The following is a 19,345-nucleotide window of genomic DNA, read 5'->3' on the forward strand; positions in this document are numbered from 1 at the left end:
TAATTTACTTGGGGATAGCTCTAGAGCGCTCGCTAATGTTTATAATTTTTAAGAGCAGGCGCTGTATTTATAAGTTTTAGGATATTAATTACTCCACCACTTACCTTTAAGTAAGACAATTCACAATTACACTGAATGAAAGAAATTAAGTATATTTATTGGATTACCTGCATTACCAGGTTTAAGAAAGAACAGGAACACCATATATTTAGATTCAAAAGGGTTTATTAAGTTACAATTTTAGCAATTAATGTTGCAGCGAGAGATAAGAGTCTTAAGAGATCTTACAGAGAATCTGTGCTTAAAGTAGGTAGCAGGTTTTTAAATCAGAAGTTATAACTTACAGAACAGTCTTTGTTGTAGAGCATGCTGTAGTCCAGTGAAGAGCCATGAGGCAGAGGCAGAGGCAGGTCCTCACAACAGGCAGGTGGGCTGCAGGTCCCCAGAAGAAGCAGATCCCAAGAAGAAGCAGGTCCCAAGAGAGCAAGCTGGGCTGTTTCCAGGCCTTTTATAATGTTCCCTAAGTCCTGGATAGTGAAGCTTGCAGAGGATCTTGCGTATTGTAGTTTGCAAGGGGTCACATGCCATCACCCCTTTGTCTTTACATGTGCTGAAGTCTTATCTGAAAAAGGGGGGGGGAGCACTGAGTCTTCTGTGGCAAGTGGTTTATGGCTTCCAGTTTATTCTTTCATTCTGAATCAATAGCTGGAGTTATACCTTCCCAGACCCTCTGTCTGCAGTTCTGCAGAAGTCTTGATGATCCTTCAAGTACCCACCCAGCCAAGCTTTTGTTAAACAGTCCTTTAAGTGGGAAGGGGTGAGGAAGTTTGAAGACTTTTGAAGTAGTGCCTTTTGTCCTTTTAAATGTTCCCAAAGGGAGGGGGAAGAGGGATTTGGAGTTCAGATCAGTTCCCCTGTTACAGTTTCAATAAGTCTTTTAAAATTGTATTTTTATATTGTTATATATTTGTATCTGATTCAGCACAATCAATTGACATACTGCTCAATAATTCTGACACCATGTTACAATGGCACCTAATTTTCTTTTCTGTCTTATTTTTCAGGCTAGAAGAATGATGGAATGGCTGTAAATATGGGATGCTGGGCAGATACACAACTGTCTCTTTCTTGCCTTACCCTTTTGATTCTCAAGATTTTTACCAGCTTCTGCCAGGGTCTCCAAGGGTCGTTGTCTTCTAGTTTCCACTTCACACATTCTGCGTACAATGCGACTGTGTTCGAGAACTCTGCAGCACGGACCTATCTTAATAGTCAAAGTAAAATGGGTATTTCCTTAGCAGATCTCTCATGGGATGTCAAATACAGGATAGTGTCTGGAGATGAAGAAGGTTTTTTCAAAGCAGAGGAAGTTGTAATTGGAGACTTTTGTTTTCTCAGAATAAGAACTAAAGGTGGGAATTCTGCAATATTAAACAGAGAAATTCAGGATAACTATTTATTAATAATAAAAGCCTCAGTCCGAGGAGAAGACTTAGAAGCATGGACAAAAGTAAACATACAGGTTTTGGATATGAATGACTTGAGACCCTTGTTTTCTCCAACAACGTACTCTGTAACAATAGCAGAAAGCACTCCCTTGAGAACTAGTATCACCCAGGTTACTGCCACAGATGCAGATATTGGCTCTAATGGTGAATTTTATTACTATTTTAAAAACAAAGTGGATCTTTTTTCAGTTCATCCAACTAGTGGTGTTGTCTCTTTAAGTGGGCGTTTGAACTATGATGAGAAGAATAGATATGATCTGGAAATCCTTGCTGTTGACCGTGGAATGAAACTGTATGGGAACAATGGTGTTAGCAGTACTGCCAAGCTTTATGTTCATATTGAACGTATAAATGAAAATGCCCCAACTATCAATGTAGTTACTCATATTCCCTTTGTATTGGACAAGGATCCTACATATGCCATTGTTACTGTGGATGATGTGGATGAGGGGGCCAATGGAGAGATTGAGTCTGTTTCCATTGTGGCGGGAGATCCTTTAGAACAGTTCTTCCTGGAAAAAGATGGTAAATGGATTAACGAATACAAAATCAAAGAGAGGAAACCAATTGACTGGAGTAGCTTTTCTTATGGTTACAATCTTACTCTGCAAGCGAAAGACAAAGGATCACCTCAGAAGTTTTCTGCAGTGAAAATAGTGCACATTGCTAATCCCATGAGAGGAATTATCCATCCAAAATTTGAAAAAGAACTGTATGAGGTCACGGTTGATGAATTTTCCCCTCCTGGAGTTGTCGTTGCTATTGTTAAATTGAAACCTGAACCAGAAAACGTGGAATACAAACTGATACACAGTGAGGATTCTGACTATTTTAAGATTAATCCTAGAACAGGGCTAATCATTACCGCACGTCATTTGGATATCATCGAGAGAGAACGTTATGAACTAGAAGTTACACAAAGTGGAACCGATCTAAAAGTCAGGGTTCATGTCAGATTAGAGGACTCTAACGATCATACTCCTGAGTTCACACAGCTTTCCTTTGAATCATTTGTCAATGAAAGTGTACCTATAGGAACTAGCATTTTATCAGTCTCAGCAATGGATAAAGATAGGGGAGAAAATGGATACATAACATACAGTATTGCTAGTCTTAATTCATTACCATTTAGCATAAACCAATTTACTGGCATGATTACAACATCTGAGGTATTAGATTTTGAGTCTTCTCCGGAGAGCTACAGATTTATTGTAAGAGCTTCAGACTGGGGATCACCATATCGTCACGAGAGTGAGGTTAATGTTACTGTACACATAGGAAATATCAATGACAACAAACCCTTGTTTGAAAAAGTGGCCTGTCAGGGAATAATTTCTTATGACTTTCCAGTTGGTGGACACATTACTGCTGTTTCCGCAATCGATATTGATGAATTAGAACTAGTAAAATATAAAATAATCTTTGGAAATGAGCTTGGATTTTTTTATTTAAATCCAGACTCTGGTGTCCTGCAGCTTAAAAAGTCATTGATCAATTCTGGTTTGAAAAGTAGCAGCTTTGTCCTTCAAATAACTGCCACAGATGGAGAAAACTTTGCTGATCCCATGTTTGTTAACATATCAGTTATACCTGGAAAAGTGTCATCAAAAAGCTTTAGCTGTAGAGAAACCAGAGTTGCACAGAAATTAGCTGAGAAGTTGCTAAAAAAGGCAAAAGCAAATGTTAAGTTGAATATAGAAGATGGCTTTTTTGATTTTTATTCTGTGAATAGGCAGGCTCCACACTTTGATAAATCATTTCCATCTGATGTGACCATTAGAGAAGATGTTCCAGTTGGTGCTATTATCCTTAGAATTAAGGCTTATGATACAGATTCTGGGTTCAATGGGAAGGTTTTATATACAATCTCTGATGGCAATGTGGATAGCTGCTTTAATATAGATATGGAAACAGGCCTGCTTAAAGTCCTCATGCCAATGGACCGGGAGAAGACTGACATGTATCTCCTTAATATCACAATTTATGACTTAGGTACTCCTCAGAAATCATCTTGGAGATTGTTGACTATTAATGTCGATGACGCAAATGATAATAAGCCTGTGTTTCTCCAAGACCGTTATTCAGTTAACATTTTAGAAAGCAATAGTGTTGGTACAGAGATAATCCAAGTTGAAGCCCGAGACAAGGATCTCGGACTAAATGGTGAAATAATTTATTCAATTTTGACTGATACAAGGCAATTTGCAGTTAATAGCACTAGTGGGGTGGTTTTTGTAGCTGACCAGTTGGATAGGGAATTAAAATCCAACTACACCTTAAAAATTGAAGCCAGGGACAAAGCAGAAAATGGTCATCAGCAGTTTTCAGTTGTCACTTTGAAGATTTTTTTTGGATGATGTTAACGATTGCTCTCCAGTTTTTATACCATCTAGCTATAGTGCTAAGGTCCTTGAAGATCTTCCAGTTGGTACTGTAATAGCTTGGCTTGAAACCCAAGATCCAGATCTTGGATTGGGAGGGCAAGTACGTTATTCATTGATAAATGATTACAATGGAAAGTTTGAAATAGACAAAGCTAGTGGTGCAATACGTTTGAACAAAGAACTAGATTACGAGAAACAGCAATTCTACAACTTAACTGTGCGTGCTAAAGACAAAGGACGCCCAGTTTTCACTCTCTTCTGTCTCATTTGTGGAGGTTGAAGTAGTGGACGTTAATGAAAATCTCCATGTGCCATATTTTCCCGACTTTGCAATGATTGGATCTGTAAAGGAAAATTCACGTATTGGCACAAGTGTACTACAAGTTACAGCAAGTGATGAAGATACAGGAAGAGACGGAGAGATTCAGTACTCAATCAGAGATGGGAGCGGTCTCGGAAGATTTAGCATAGATGAAGAAACAGGTATGTATACAACAGTACCTCTCTAATTTATGTATTTAGCATAATGCAGTATAGACAGTGTATACAATTTATTGTATAGAATGCAATTGCTTTTGCCTTTAATGAATTGTGAGGACATTTCACCCCTTGATGTAAATTATAATGTATCTTCAAGATGCTGAGTTATTACACAGATACATATGATTGAAGTGTATAATTTATAAAAATGGCAAACTATAAATTGTATTGGTGTGTCCGCCATTCTGTGAAAGGAGAGCCTTCTAGGCTATTTTATATAGAACAGTGTATTCTGAAGGTTGCTTTCAGATTTTATGGGCTATGAATTCACTTTGAAGTTATATGTTGGTGTGAGATAACAATTAGAGCATGATGGTAGGTATATTTTGTATGTAGGTGGTACTTTGAGGGGGTAATTTTCTACATTTTTCTAACATATAAAGTATGTGACTCGTAACATTGTGAATGAGTGTGTATATGTATAACAAGTATTCAGATTTCAAGATTGTGTGTACTTGTACAAAATTTGTGCATTACAATTCCTGGGTGCTTAGTTTGGGCAGAGCTGGGGCAGTGTTTCAGTATATGTGTGCATTTTGTAAAATACATATGTTCAAGCATAGAGTACACACACACACACACACACACGTTCACAGCTTTGAAGCAGTAGCAAATTAGTGCGAGAGGCGCTTTTTGGGCATTTCACATCAGTACCCTTTTACGAAATTACGCCCTAATTGTGCTTACTAGATTTATAAAAAGAAAGTTAAATATTGCAAAAATATAATACATGCTTCTTGCTGCAATTCACAGAGGCTAATAAATGTGTATTCATTTTTGACTGATACAGGGCAATTTGCAATTAATTTATAGAAAGTTTAACTAAACTATAAACTATAATTTAGTTCTCTGGAAAATATAGTGAGAGCTGGAATGCCATAGTTGATACAAAATTACACATGGAGATTGAAGTAGTTCTGCTTTAATCCACTCAAATTATGGAAATACAGATAAGTAAGCAAGTTACAGGTGCTATCTTGTTATTGGACTAATACAATAAATATCGGTAGAGAGTTAAAACTCCTTTTGGTCAATGTTCAAAAGAACTTAGGAGAATAATGGCATCTGCTCTCTGGATAAGTGTTGCTGACTGGCATATTCAGAGGCATTATCCCCTGGATTCTATAGTGTGCCTAGAGATTAGCGCCGAAATCGGTGCGGATTCTATAACAATGCGCATAATTTAGCAAGCTTAACAAGCTAATGAGTGCTGATAACAGTACTTTACAAGCAATAATGAGCACTAATTGGCACTGATTAGAATTTAGGTGCACAACTCGCTAACGAGGTGCGCCTAATTTCTAACGTGCACAGGCAAAAGGGGCGTAGTTATAGGCAGGGAAATGGGTGTTTTGTGGGCATTACAAAATTTACATTCCTAGTTACAGAATATGGCTCAGTGCGCCTAAACCTACGTGCTGGGATTTATGCCACGTATTCATTGGTGTAAATGGATGCGTGTAGATTTAGGTGCTGAAATATCGACTAAGTGTATTCTATAATCAACGCCTAAATCTAAGCACCGATTATAGCGCTGATTTTTTAGGCGCCATATATAGATGCTCTCCTTATCTGCATAATGCCTTTGAATATCCGTACAAGACCGCCTCTGCACTTTGTGGATATTCCATTGTGGTCCCGGAACTTATCCTGTTAGTGACAATATTCAATCTGCTATCCGGTTAATTTAGGACAGATAGAAAACTGTTTTAGCTAATCTGGATAAGTTATATAGCAGACTGAATATTGCAACTATCCAGACAAGTTCTGGTGCTGACAGCTTTATCAGGATATTCAGCGCCGGCCAAATATCTGAACAAATTTTGTTGCAGCCGGCATTTGAAAAATTTCTGACCATGATGGCTGAATATTGCCACACCTTTTTATTAGGTTAATACAGAACAAGACAAGGAATATTAAGAAATCTGTATTTCTGTCTTACCAGTTTAGGGGCCCTTTTACCAAAATGCTCTAGAATTTGGGTGTAACGTGGTAGGTCGAGTTTTACCACATGCTAAAGCTGGTTTAACGTTGCACTTTTGGGGATTTTAAATATATATTTTATTGCATGCCCTGCGCTAATATCATTAACACGAGGCACCTACATAAAGGTATTTTGGAGACACTAAGAGGGGCATAATCGAACGGCGCTGGCCAAATAGCTGGCTGGCCATCTTCGGGGCCGGCGCCGTAAGTGGGCAGAGCCAACCGTATTTTTGAAAAAGATGGCCGGCCATATTTTTTTTCACTAACGGTTGGGCCCGGGCAAATGTCAGAGTTCGCTGGGTTTGAGATGGCCGGCATCGGTTTTTGGTCATAATGGAAAATAATGCCGGCGATCTCAAACCTGGCCAAATCCAAGGCATTTGGTCGTGGGAGGAGCCAGCATTTGTAGTGCACCGGTCCCCCTGACATGCCAGGACACCAACCGGGCGCCCTAAGGGGCACTTCGAAAACTTAATAAAAATAGCTCCCAGATGCATAGCTCCCTTACCTTGGGTGCTGAGCCCCCCCATATCCCCCCCAAAACCCACTCCCCACAACTCTACACCATTACCATAGCCCTTATGGGTGAATGGGGGACACATACATATGGGTACAGTGGGTTTTGGGGGGTTTTGGAGGGCTCCCATTTACCACCACAAGTGTAACAGGTAGGGAGGGATGGGCCTGGGTCCACCTATCTGAAGTGCACTGCACCCACTAAAAACTGCTCCAGGGACCTGCATACTGCTGTCATGGAGCTGGGTATGACATTTCAGGCTGGCATAGAGGCAAAAAAAACGTTTTTTAATTTTTGTCTTTGGGTGGGAGGGGGTTGGTGACCACTGGGGGAGTAAGGGGAGGTCATCCCCGATTCCCTCCGGTGGTCATTTGGTGAGTTGGGGCTCCTTTTTGAAGCTTGGTCATGAAAAAAAAAAGGGACCAAGTACAGCCGGCGAAATGCTCTACAAGCCTGGCCCTTTTTTTTTTTTTTTTTTTAAATTGGGCGAAGCCGGCCATCTCGTGAGCACGCCCCCGTCCCGCCTTCACTACCCTACCGACACGCCCCCTTGATGTTTCGCCGGCTCCATGAGTGAAAGCAGTTGAACCCGGCCAAAATCGGCTTTCGATTATACAGATTTGGCCGGGTTCAGGAGATCGACAGCCATCTCCCAATTTGTGTCGGACGATGGCCGGCGATCACTTTCGAAAATGAGCTGGTAAGTGCTCCGACGTTAGCGCTGCATTAGCCAGCTAGCGCACATTAAGTATAACGCACTAGATGATTAATGCTTCCATGCCCACTTTCCCTCTCACTCATGCAGTAAGTGCAATCTTACTGCATGACCTTCTTTTTTCAGCCTTTTTACCCGCTGCGTTAAAAAGGGCCTCAGAGCATGTCAAAAATGGCTGTTGCGGCTGCTGTAGGGCCCCTTTTACCACAGCTTGGTAAAAGTATCCCTATGTGCGCTAATTGCTTGTTAACCGCCTTAACACCCTATTACAGGTTTTCTGAGCATTAAAGAAAAAAATTAAATACTCTTCAGATTTGTTGCTTGCAGTCTTTTGTCTATTTTGTACTTAAATTTCCGGTGTGCATTAGAGGGGCATAATCGAACGGCGCCGGCCATCTTCGGGGCCGGATCCACAAAGGGGCGGTGCCAACCGTATTATCGAAAAAGATGGCCGGCCATCTTTTCTTTCGATAATACGGTTGGAGCCAGCTAAATCTCAACATTTAGGTCAAATTTGAGATTGCCGGGTTTACAGATGGCCGGCTTCAAAAAAGTGGAAAAAAATCGTGCCTCGGCTTTTTCAGTAGTACCAGTGGGATTTAAACCAGCCACCTCTGGATTACAAGAACGGTGCTCTAACCACTTGGCCACAGCTCCACTTACTTGGCTGTCCCTCCCTTTTGATTATGCCCCTTCAGGTCTCTCTCAGCCAATCACAGACAGGGGTCTCTCTCAGCCACTCACAGACAGCTAAATGCGCTGAGAGATACCTGAAGGGGCATAATCAAAAGGGAGGGACAGCCAAGTAAGTGGAGCTGTGGCCAAGTGTTCAGAGTACCGGTCTTGTAATCCAGAGGTGGCTGGTTCAAGTCCCATGGTACTACTGAAAAAGCTGAGCAAAAATAGTTTTGATTTAGGACGTCCCTGAAGAGCACTTGAATTTTTTTTTTGTGTGTAGGAGGGGATTGGTGACCACTGGAAGAGTAAGGGGAGGTCATCCCCGATTCCCTCGGATAGTCATTTGGTCAGTTGGGGCTCCTTTTTGAAGTTTGGTCATGAAGGAAAAGGGACCAAATAAAGCCGGCAAAATGCTCGTCAAGCCTGGCTTTTTTTTCCCATTATCGGGCGAAGCCGGCCATCTCGTGAGCACGTCTCCATCCCACCTTCACTACCCTACCGACACGCTGCCTTGAAATTTCGCCGGCTCTGCGACGGAAAGCAGTTGAAGCCAGCCAAAATCGGCTTTCGATTATACCGATTTGGCCGGTTTCAGGAGATCGCCGGCCATCTTCCGATTTGTGTCGGAAGATGGCCGGTGATCACTTTCGAAAATGAGCTGGTTAGTGGATTTTCTCCATTATTACCAGCTAGCTAACCTGAAGCTTGACTTAAGTTGGCATTCTTTGTTCAATACTTGCCCTTTAAAAATATTATGGACCTCTTCTACACACACTAATGTTTAGGGCGCGCTATAAACTCTAGCATGCCTTAGTAAAAGACCCCCTATATGCAATAGTAATTTTCAAGCTTTATGTGATGTCCTTTGCCAAATGTTATTGCGCTATCAGAAGTTAAATACTTTTGCATGATTAATCATCTATCTACACTGAAGTATAGTGTTGAATTGGCTTAATGCTATGGAATTGGGTTTTATATTATTGCAATCAACGTGTCACTGTTGAACTCTGGTAAATCCATTGAGAATGTCTTGACAAGAAAGATTTGTTCTTTTATGTCTGAGAAGTGGACAGGATCAGTTGTAACTTGGAGGACTAGAGTTAATGTTTATAGGAACACTTTTAGAGCTTAGTGTGAATAATGTGTGTACGAAAAACTGTTGAACATTTATATATAGATATATTTGTTGACTTATATTTACCAGTCCTAGAGTATATTCTCTTGACAAAGTGTGTGACCTTTGCAGCGCTCTAAAGAGCTATAAATTCAAGATCTCTGCAGACCTCATGCTACCATAAAGTGACAGGATGCCCTAATAGGAAACCACTAAGCCAGCTGTTTCCCTGCTGTTCTGGAATATCTGAAAGCATTTGAAGCACAGCATAGAGAGATTGGCTGTTAGAGTTCCCTGTTGTTTCAGTATTAACCAAAAAAATTTGCAGCATTACATTGAATGAAATAGTAATTGCTGATGGAAGTACCATAAGGAAAGATTCTTTCCTTTTGAACTAGTGCTGCGGAGTGCCACTCAGGGAGTGATTTTAGAGGGTGCCTACATTGAAAGTCCAAAAAGCTGCCTCTTTCTAAAGGTAAAAAAAATCAAAATAGTGCCAGTGTTCCCAATGCAATCGGAACTCTAGCCACAGCATTTTGCTAAACTTGTAATGTCTGCAACTGAGATGTATTAACATCCAGCAACAGGTCATTACAGTAATCAAAGCACACGGTGTTATAAAACTTTGCACAACTGTTCTAAAGTTCTGAGGTGTGAGCACTTTCTTTCCGATGTCTTAACAAGATGCAGTTTAAAGAACACTTCTTTCACAACTCTTTGTGTGTGTGTTTTCATATTCAAATTAGATTCTAGCATCACCCCTAGATCCCGTAACATATTATTAATTGGTATTTCAAGGCCTGCAAAATGAAAAAAATTGGGATGTCATCCAACTCCGAGTTTGATAACAATAGGCTCTTTGTTTTCTTTACATTTAATTTCAGCCAATTCGCCTTCATCCATTTGTTTACAACTAGAAAAATCCTACTCAGTCTCTCAAACATTATATGAATTAAGGTATCAATTGGTAATAGAAATTGTATATCATTTGCATAAAGTCTAAAGTTCAAATTCAGACCATTCAATACTCAACACAATGCTAACAAAAAGATATTGAACAGTATCGCAGAAAGACGTGATCCCTGAGGCACCCCTGTCTTAATCATTTGCAACTCCGATTTTTCTTCATTCAGAACTACACAAAATTGTCTATCCTTCAGAAAGGAGGCAAACCAGTCTAATACCTTCCCATCAATATCCAATGTTTGATTGTGTCAAAAACCGCAGAAATATCTAGTGTTATAAGAAGAAAGTGTCTTCCTTCACTGTATCATCAAAAAGTGACAACAACAAACTTTCCATGTCATGTGCACACAAAAACCAAGTTGGTTTATACCCAACATATCATTAATATCCAAAAACTCCAATAACTGAATATATACAATTTCTCCATAATTTTTGCTGGAAAAGGTAATGATGAAACAGACCGATAATTATCCACAGAGGCCCTACTCCCTTTTCTGGTTTTCAAAATTGGCTTCACTACCGCTTTCTTCAAATCCACCATCATACATCCTTCATCAAAACATCTATTCATTATCTGAACATACACTGGTGCCACTTGCTCTTTCACGTTTTTCACCAGACTGGGCTGACAAATATCTACATTGCAATAGCTGTTTTTTTTTTTACCCGATTCATAATTTTTTTTTAACCATGTCTGTTGTCACCAACACAAAGTTAGACCACTCTTTCAATAGACACTCTCCTTCTACTGACACTTTTGAATAATACAAACTTTCCACAATTTGATAAACTTTGTGCATAAAATGCTTTTACAAAGTCTGTACTAGATAATACACTAGAAACTACCCTTTAATTGTCCTTACTACTAATCAATCTGGAAACTACTGTGAACAGTTCCTCTCGTTTATTGAATAGTTTATTGAATAGTGCGTAACTGGAATAACGTAGTAACAGTGTACATGATGACACATAAAGACCCACACGATACATGCAGGTTACACTGCCTTATAATCAAATACTGAAGTTGCAAATAGGGCGGTTGGAAATTTGCCACAATATCAACCAATTATATTTGACACAGTCATGGAAGAGTGGGTTTATTAATTTTGGTTGCAGCATTGTCACATTCATTGTCTATATTTGATTAAACCAGTAATCCAAGAATGTTGCAAATTAAGAACATTTTACTCTTTGTGAACCTTAAGGTTTTTTTCCCCTTTCCCACTGAGATATAATAGCATATGATATGAATGTGATATAAAATACCAATAAGGCAAATGTATATAGCCACTGTCAATACGAAACCATAACTAACTCACCACGGTGGCTTAAACGTTTTACTGCCGATCTCAGCGGTGCAACTTGTGGATATTGTCATTTTACCTACAAGAAATTACAGCACCCACCTCCTCGCTGATTAGGCAGCGTTTTAAAAATTATTTTCAACTTTTTCTGTATGTTCATTAATATGAGTTTCCTGCATCCCAAGCTTTACTGCATAACAGACTTCATTCAAATAATTTAAATCGTACTCATTTTTGAGTTGTTTTTGTTATGCTGTAAATTCTTGTGGAGTAAAATAATAATATCCATAAGCTGCAGCGCTGAGATCAGCAGTAAAACATTTAATCCCTGTGGTGAGTTAGTTATGATGTGATTATTCTTGATCTGTCCTTCCTATTCTCGGATCACTGACCATAGAAGTCTGCCCATCACTATTCTTACTTCCCAGCCTCTGGTGTTGCTGTGAAAGCCCACTCCAGCCCGTTCAAATCTATCTTTCCATAATCGGGGCTCAGACCTAAAAGTTAGTCCTGTTTGGCCATATTTGGGATACAGACCGTAGAAGTCCAACTAGCATTGGCCTTACTTCCCAACCATTGGAACTGCCATCTAAGCATCTCATCCTCTTTCCATATAAGGATCCTTTGTGTTTATTCCCATGCATTTTGAATAGTACGTGAAATAGTACGTGAAATAGTACGTCCTGAAGTTATATGCATAGATGCCAGTATTATGGTCATTTACACATTCTTGGTGCATAAATTTGGACACATTGTTAACTGCATCTTTGTTATTAGCAGTGAACTTACTTGTGTAATAAGAGGCAATTCTGTAACTGTGCGCATATATTTTAAGGTGCCTAGAGGATACCTATGTATACCTATTCTGTAAAGGAAAGTAGGTGCCTACTTTCCTTCATTGAATACTAACATGATGGGTGAAATGTGCACCTGGAATTTTGGTGCGAGCACTTAGGCTAACCTTAGAGATGGTTTAATTGCTGAGACTTAAATCCCAGAGATAGGTGCATAATAGGTGGAGGAGTGGCCTAGTGGTTAGGGTGGTGGACTTTGGTCCTGAGGAACTGAGTTCAATTCCCACTTCAGGCACAGGCAGCTCCTTGTGACTCTGGGCAAGTCACTTAACCCTCCATTGCCCCATGTAAGCCGCATTGAGCCTGCCATGAGTGGGAAAGCGTGGGGTACAAATGTAACAAAAATATATATATATATTCTATAAGTTACACATATGTGAATCCCACCAGTGCTCTTGCGAGACCCTGCCCACATGTGTGCCCTAAGAATATAAACATTGCCATACTGGGACCAGGCTGATCCAGGTCACAAGTACTGGCAAGATCAGTAAGGGCTCTGTTTACTAAGCTGCACTGCAGGCGCTCAAACATTTTAGCACATGCTTAACACTACAGACACTCATTGGAATATAATGGGTGTCTCTATCGTTAGCACTACAGTGCGGCTTAGTAAACAGGCCCTAAAACAGATTTTATGCTGCTTATCCTGGAAATAAGCAATGGATTTTCCCCAACTCCATCTTAATACAGACTGTAGAAGTCAGTGGAGGAGTAGCCTAGTGGTTAGTACGGTGGACTTTGATCCTGGGATACTGAGTTCAATTCCCAATGCAACTCGTTGTGACTCTGGCCAAGTCACTTAACCCTCCATTGCCCCTGGTCCAAAATAAGTACCTGAATCTATGTAAACTGCTTTGAATGTAGTTGCAAAAAACCTCAGAAAGGCAGTATATCAAGTCTCATTTCCCCTTTCCCTTCCCTTAATTGTTTATAGACTTTTCTTTTAGGAAATTATCAAAACCTTTTTAAAACCCTGCTAAGCTAACTGCTTTGCTTTTGCAACATTCTCTGGCAACGAATTCCAGAGTTTAATTACATTTTGCATGAAGAAATATTTTCTCCAGTTTGTTTACTGTTTTGTAGCTTAATTGCGTGCCCCCTAGCCCTAGTATTTTCAGAAAGAGTAAACAGGCAATTTATCTCCACCTGTTCTACTCCACTCAGTATTTTACAGACCTCTATCATATCACCCCTCAGCCGTCTCTTCTCCAAGCTGAAGAGCCTTTCCTCATAGGAAAGTCGTCCCATCCTTTTTATCATTTTCATCGCTTTTCTCTGTACCTTTTGTAATTCCACTGTGGGCTTCCTGGAACGATACAAGGGCATTATAACATACTCATTTTTGTTTTCTATTTCCTTTCCTAATAATTCCTAATGTTCTATTTACTTTCTTAGCAGAAGGTTTCAATGTATAATCAATGCTGACACCTACATCATTTTCCTGAACGGTGATGCCTAACATGGAACCTTGCATCGTGTAGCTATAGTTCGGGTTCCTGTTCCCCACATGAATCACTTAGCACTTGCTCAAATTCAATGTCATCTGCCATTTGGATGCCCAGTCTCGTAAGGTCCTCTTGCAATTTTTCACAATCCTCTTGTGATTTAAATAACTTTGTGTCATCAGCAAATTTAATACTGACCATTTAACCCTTAATCTCTGTTTTCTATCTTTTAACCAGTTCTTAATTTACAATAAGACATTACCTCCTATCTTGTGACTTTCTGATGCCTTTCACGATGATCTTTGTTAAGTGCCATTTGAAAATCCAGATACACAAGCTTGACCGGCTCACCTTTATCCGCACCCCTTCAAACAAATATAGTAGATTGGTGAATGGGAATTGGTCCTTGATGTAACGCCTTTCTGAGGTTTTTACAACTACATTCAAAGCGGTTTACATATATTCAGGTACTTATTTTGTACCAGGGGCAATGGAGGGTTAAGTGACTTGCCCAGAGTCACAAGGAGCTGCAGTGGGAATCGAACTCAGTTCTCCAGGATCAAAATCTCCTTGACTAATCCTTGTTGGTTTTGTCTGATTAACCCTGTATGTGCTCTAAGCCAATACCAACAGAAGGTGACCTCTCCACTAAAGAGCAAATGCCAAGCAAAGAAAAGTGGATCCAAACAACCTCTCTCAGATGGTGTTCTTAAACAAGGTCCACTTTGTGGACAGCGGTTTACACGCAGGCTGTGAGTCTCGTTACTTTTGGAGTTCTGCATGTGATGTTATACATCATAGGAAATTGACTGAAAAACAATCGTTTCTAGGGAAACATACTGTATCAAAATTTATTAGACCCCTGATGCAGGCCAGGTAGGCCGAAACACGACTCGTGTCGGATCGTTATTTTATTTTGTTTAAGAACACCATCTGAGAGAGGTTATTTGGATCCACTTTTCTTTGCTTATATATGTGCTCTATAATTTTATTCGTTATAATAGTCTCTACCATAAAAAATCTATCTATCCTTGATGGCCTCACTCTAGCCAGCTAACTTGGATGAGACTTGAACCCCATCAGTAGTTTCAGAGGTTACAGGGCTAACCTTTAGAAGACACTACAGAAGTGTTGCTATACTGGGACAGACCAAAGGTCCATCAAGCTCAGCATCCTGTTTCCAACAGTGGCCAATCCAGGTCACAAATACCTGGCAAGATCCCAGAAATAGTGGCTGTCAAATAGAATATGGAATTCAAAAATGCATGGGATAAACACAGAGGATCGCTATACAGAGGAAGTATGAAATCCAATCAGGGACGTGGCCAGACTTTGGCGGGAGGGGAGTCCAGAGCCCGAGGTGAGGGGGCACATTTTAGCCCCCCCCCCCCCGCCATTTTTGACCCCCCCTCCCCATTGTCACCACCACCACCTGTGACCCCCCCCCCCCCTTCCAGCATTGTACGTGCAGGACGTCAGACTCACAGAAACAGAAGCCTTGCAGATCAGCAACGCGGCCGCGCCGGAGAAGAGGACTTTGGCTGGCAGTGATTGGGGACCCCCACCAGCAAAGGTACCCGACAACGACAGCGGGGGAGGGTTGGCAGCGGGAGGGAGGGGTCGAAGGAGTTGGCGGGGGGGGGCCAGGGCCAAATCTACGGGGGCCCATGCCCCCGTGGCCCCACGTAGGTACGCCCCTGAATCCAATTAAAGCAAGAGTTAAATGACTTCCTAACTGGAGTGAGCTTTAATAGCAGCTTCAGAAGTTGGAAAGTAAGATCAGTGACGGACAGACTTCTACAGTTTGAGTGCCTTAAATGGCAGAAACAGATCAGGATCAAGGCTGGAATGGGGAAGTAGGACCGGGGGTCGGACAGACTTCTATAGTCTGTGCCCTAGAATTGTAGTGAGAAAGAGAGAGATTTATGCCAGTGTGTAATCATGAAAAAGTGGAAACCTGTGCAGAGTGCCAGATTCAACTCTGGCCACCTTGATGAGCAGACTGGATGGACTGTGCAGGTCTTTATCTGCTGACATTTACTATGTTACTATATGCATGTTTTTACAGAATAGTGCCTGGGCAATGCATAAATACACACACATTCATGTAGATGCCATTATTCTAAACATTTATGTGCATATCCAGTCACCACATAGGCTTTACACTTGGTAAGTGCAATGATATCTTGTGTTTTAATATACAGGCCCCCAGTGCCATCAGGTTAGGTGAGCCTGACAATTGGACCGAATCTATTTTTTTTTTAAAGCTATAATCTGGAATTAACTGAATAATTTCGTTTTAGTAATTTAATAGTGATAATTCACAGCATTTATGCAGTGAAATGCAGTGTATTCAATAGACTTTAACTTTAAAAACTTTGGGAGTTGGTTATAAAGCACAGCAGCACTGAAGCAGCCTTTGCAATCATTCATTTCCTTATCTGGTCCGTCTGATTTTTAGATAGGTAGCTTTGCATAGAAATCCCCTTTGATCTTTGGACCAAAGTGTTTTTCTTTGCTCTGTTGCACAAGGTTATCCTTGCTTCTGATGCCTTCATCCCTACTTAAATATTAAAACAAAAGTGACAGCATCACAGAATGTGGGTCAAAGCCTTGCAGCATTGTTCACCCAGTTTCAGCCTTATACTGTTTCATCCCCTTTATGTGTGTGTTGTGCACATTTTTTTATGTAATAACAAACCAGGAAAGAAAGAAGAAAAAAAAAAAGTTTGTGAAAGAGACAAAACTTCCTTCTTCATTTTAGATGTTCACCATCAATTATGGTAGACTTAATGTCTCAAGGTAATACATCCCTGAATTGCTTCTACGATTTCATGAATCATTCGCACTCTAATTAATTGTACAGTTGGGGGAGGACATTGCCTGCGCATAGGCTTTGCTAAAGTCCAAGAAGATTAATAAATATATGAACATTGATAACCTTTGTCAGGAGGTCACCAAAATATTTTCTTAGTAACCAGCTCTCTAATCCTTGCTATCCAGCGAAGTGTTGTTACAGCAGCTGGAGAATTCATATAAAACCTTAGAGCCCACTCTCTGGGTGATGGAGAGAACAGAGTTTGAATGGGAGTTGAAGAATGGGTCAGGGAAATCATTCTGAAGAATGTCTCAGTCTTCTTTATGCTGTCACAAGCTATGTTACCCTTTGATATATAGATTTATTGGAAAGACTTGATACATTGCGATTAGTGCAGAGCACAGCAAAGTGGTTTACAATAAAAATAAAGCATGTTCACATTTTGGGGTAAATTTTATAAATATCTTGCATGCATAAAAACACTGATTTATGCATGCAAAATGTCTTTTATAAGAAAATAACATAGGAGTTGCCCTTCTGGGTCAGACCAAGGGTCCATCTAGCCAGTATCTTGTTGCCAACTGTGGCCAGTCCGGTCACAAGTACATAACTGGCAGAGTCCCAAAAGAGTGGCAAGATTCCATGCTACTTAATCCATTTAATCCATTTAATGGTATACAATTTTGCATACCATTTATAGAATCTGGAAGTTTCCTTGTATACTTCCTGTGGTCGTACGGGCTGCATAAAATTCAATAAAGATCCGCAGGTTGTCCATTAGTAGCTTTCCCCAGGTCTACCTTAATATAGTGAAACACTGCTTATGTGCACGTAACTAACTGCACCGACCCTGTACATAACTTACTCCACATCAGCTGAAGGAAGGTAGGAAGGAACTGCCAGTAAAATGCTGGTAACTGCGAGGGGGTAGGGGTAAGGGGTATGGAGGAAGAAATTGTGGTACCTGCGGTGGTGGTGGTGGGGTATGTGGAGGAAGAAATGCTTGGCCATTGGGGTGGGTAGGGAGAGTTACCATACACTTGAATATGAACCCTTCTAGTTTATATTCGAGTTAAGTTTTCCCCCTTTTTGAGGCGCGGGAAAGCTGTTACCTTGGTTTATACTCAGATAGGTTTATATTCGAGTATATACGGTATTCATGCACCTGCAGTTACTCCAGCCATAGACCTGATGCAACTGAGGATACCTAAATGCATCAAGGTCATTCCCACAGTTACAATTCTACATATGGTGCCCCAATTGAACGCACATCTTGAGTAACAAGCTTTTAAGTCGCAATAATCAGGTGCTAACAACCAATTTTTTGCAGTTATCTGGCTCCAATTAGAATTTCCAAGTGCCTCTTGCTAAATGCTATTCTATAAAGAATACGCATGCATATCTTTTAGCGTGCAACTCGAAAGGGGGTGTGGCTATGGGAGGTACATGGGTGAGTCGGGGCATTCATTAAAGAGGTGTGTGGTATTACTGAATACCGGGGCTCCATACCTAGCTTGTGCATTAGAATTTACATCAGGTTTCAACTGGTGTAAATCCTCATGCCCAAAATATGGCGCGGAAATTGGCTCTAAGCGCTATTCTCTAAGGGGCCCTTTTACTAAGGTGCACCAAAAAGTGGCCTGTGCAGGTCCATTTTTCAGCACGCCTGGAAAAAAAGACCTTTTTTTTGTGTCCGAAAATGGACGTGCGTCAAAATTAAAACCAGTGCACATCCATTTTCGGCCTGAGACCTTAGCGCCACCCATTGACTTAGCGGTAAGGTCTCATGCGCTAACTGAGCGGTAAGCGTCAGCGCGTGTAAACTGCCGATTACCGCCAGGTAGGCACTGCATGGTAGAAAATGGAAAATATTTTCTGCTGTGTGTTTTGGATGCGCATCAAAAATGGAATTACTGCCTGGGCGCACCCAGGGTGGTAGTTTCAGTTTGATGCGCGTTGGATGCACATAGACACCTTTGAGCCTTAATAAAAGGGCCCCTAAATGATGTGCAACTCAGAGCGCTGTTTATAGAATAGAACTTTGTGTGAATGTTTTTCGGTGTCCAAGTTTGGGTACCGTTTACTGAGTCTAGTCCTAATTGGCAGCCCCCCATGCCCCTTCCATGCTTCACCCATGCGAACGCCTCCTTGCATTTACACGCCATGCCACTACATGCACCCTTACAGAATAGTGTTTATGTTTATTTCTTTGTTTGATATACTGCCTTTACATGGATAAGGTCAAAGCGGTTCACAATTCGGTAAAATAAAAAGGAGGAAAGGAATTCCAAAAAGAGGCAGGAAAGACCCTCCCCGGTTTTGGAAAGGTATACATCATCAGGGTAAAGGAACATCTGTTTTTCCCAATATTTTGCTCAATTCTATCAGCAGTCTTCTGTCCCAATCGAGATTCTTCAGTCATATGTCTCTTCCTTGGCTTTGACTAGGATTTATCCACAGACAACTGGACATTTACATGAGCCGATTTCAGTTTTGGAGATCCATCAGGCCATAAC

At 40.7% G+C, this 19,345-nt stretch overlaps 1 protein-coding gene across 1 annotated transcript in view; it reads left to right on the plus strand.

The window, feature by feature from the left end:
• The first annotated feature begins 1,081 nt into the window (after positions 1-1,081).
• Positions 1,082-19,345, plus strand: part of FAT3 (FAT atypical cadherin 3) — a 739,365-nt gene continuing 721,101 nt past the window's right edge. The window contains 3 exon segments of the mRNA XM_030200168.1: positions 1,082-3,853; positions 3,855-4,139; positions 4,141-4,375. Coding sequence (XP_030056028.1) covers positions 1,082-3,853; positions 3,855-4,139; positions 4,141-4,375 — 3,292 coding nt within the window.

Source organism: Microcaecilia unicolor, chromosome 4 (assembly GCF_901765095.1).
Source record: "Microcaecilia unicolor chromosome 4, aMicUni1.1, whole genome shotgun sequence".
Classification (NCBI taxonomy): domain Eukaryota; kingdom Metazoa; phylum Chordata; class Amphibia; order Gymnophiona; family Siphonopidae; genus Microcaecilia; species Microcaecilia unicolor.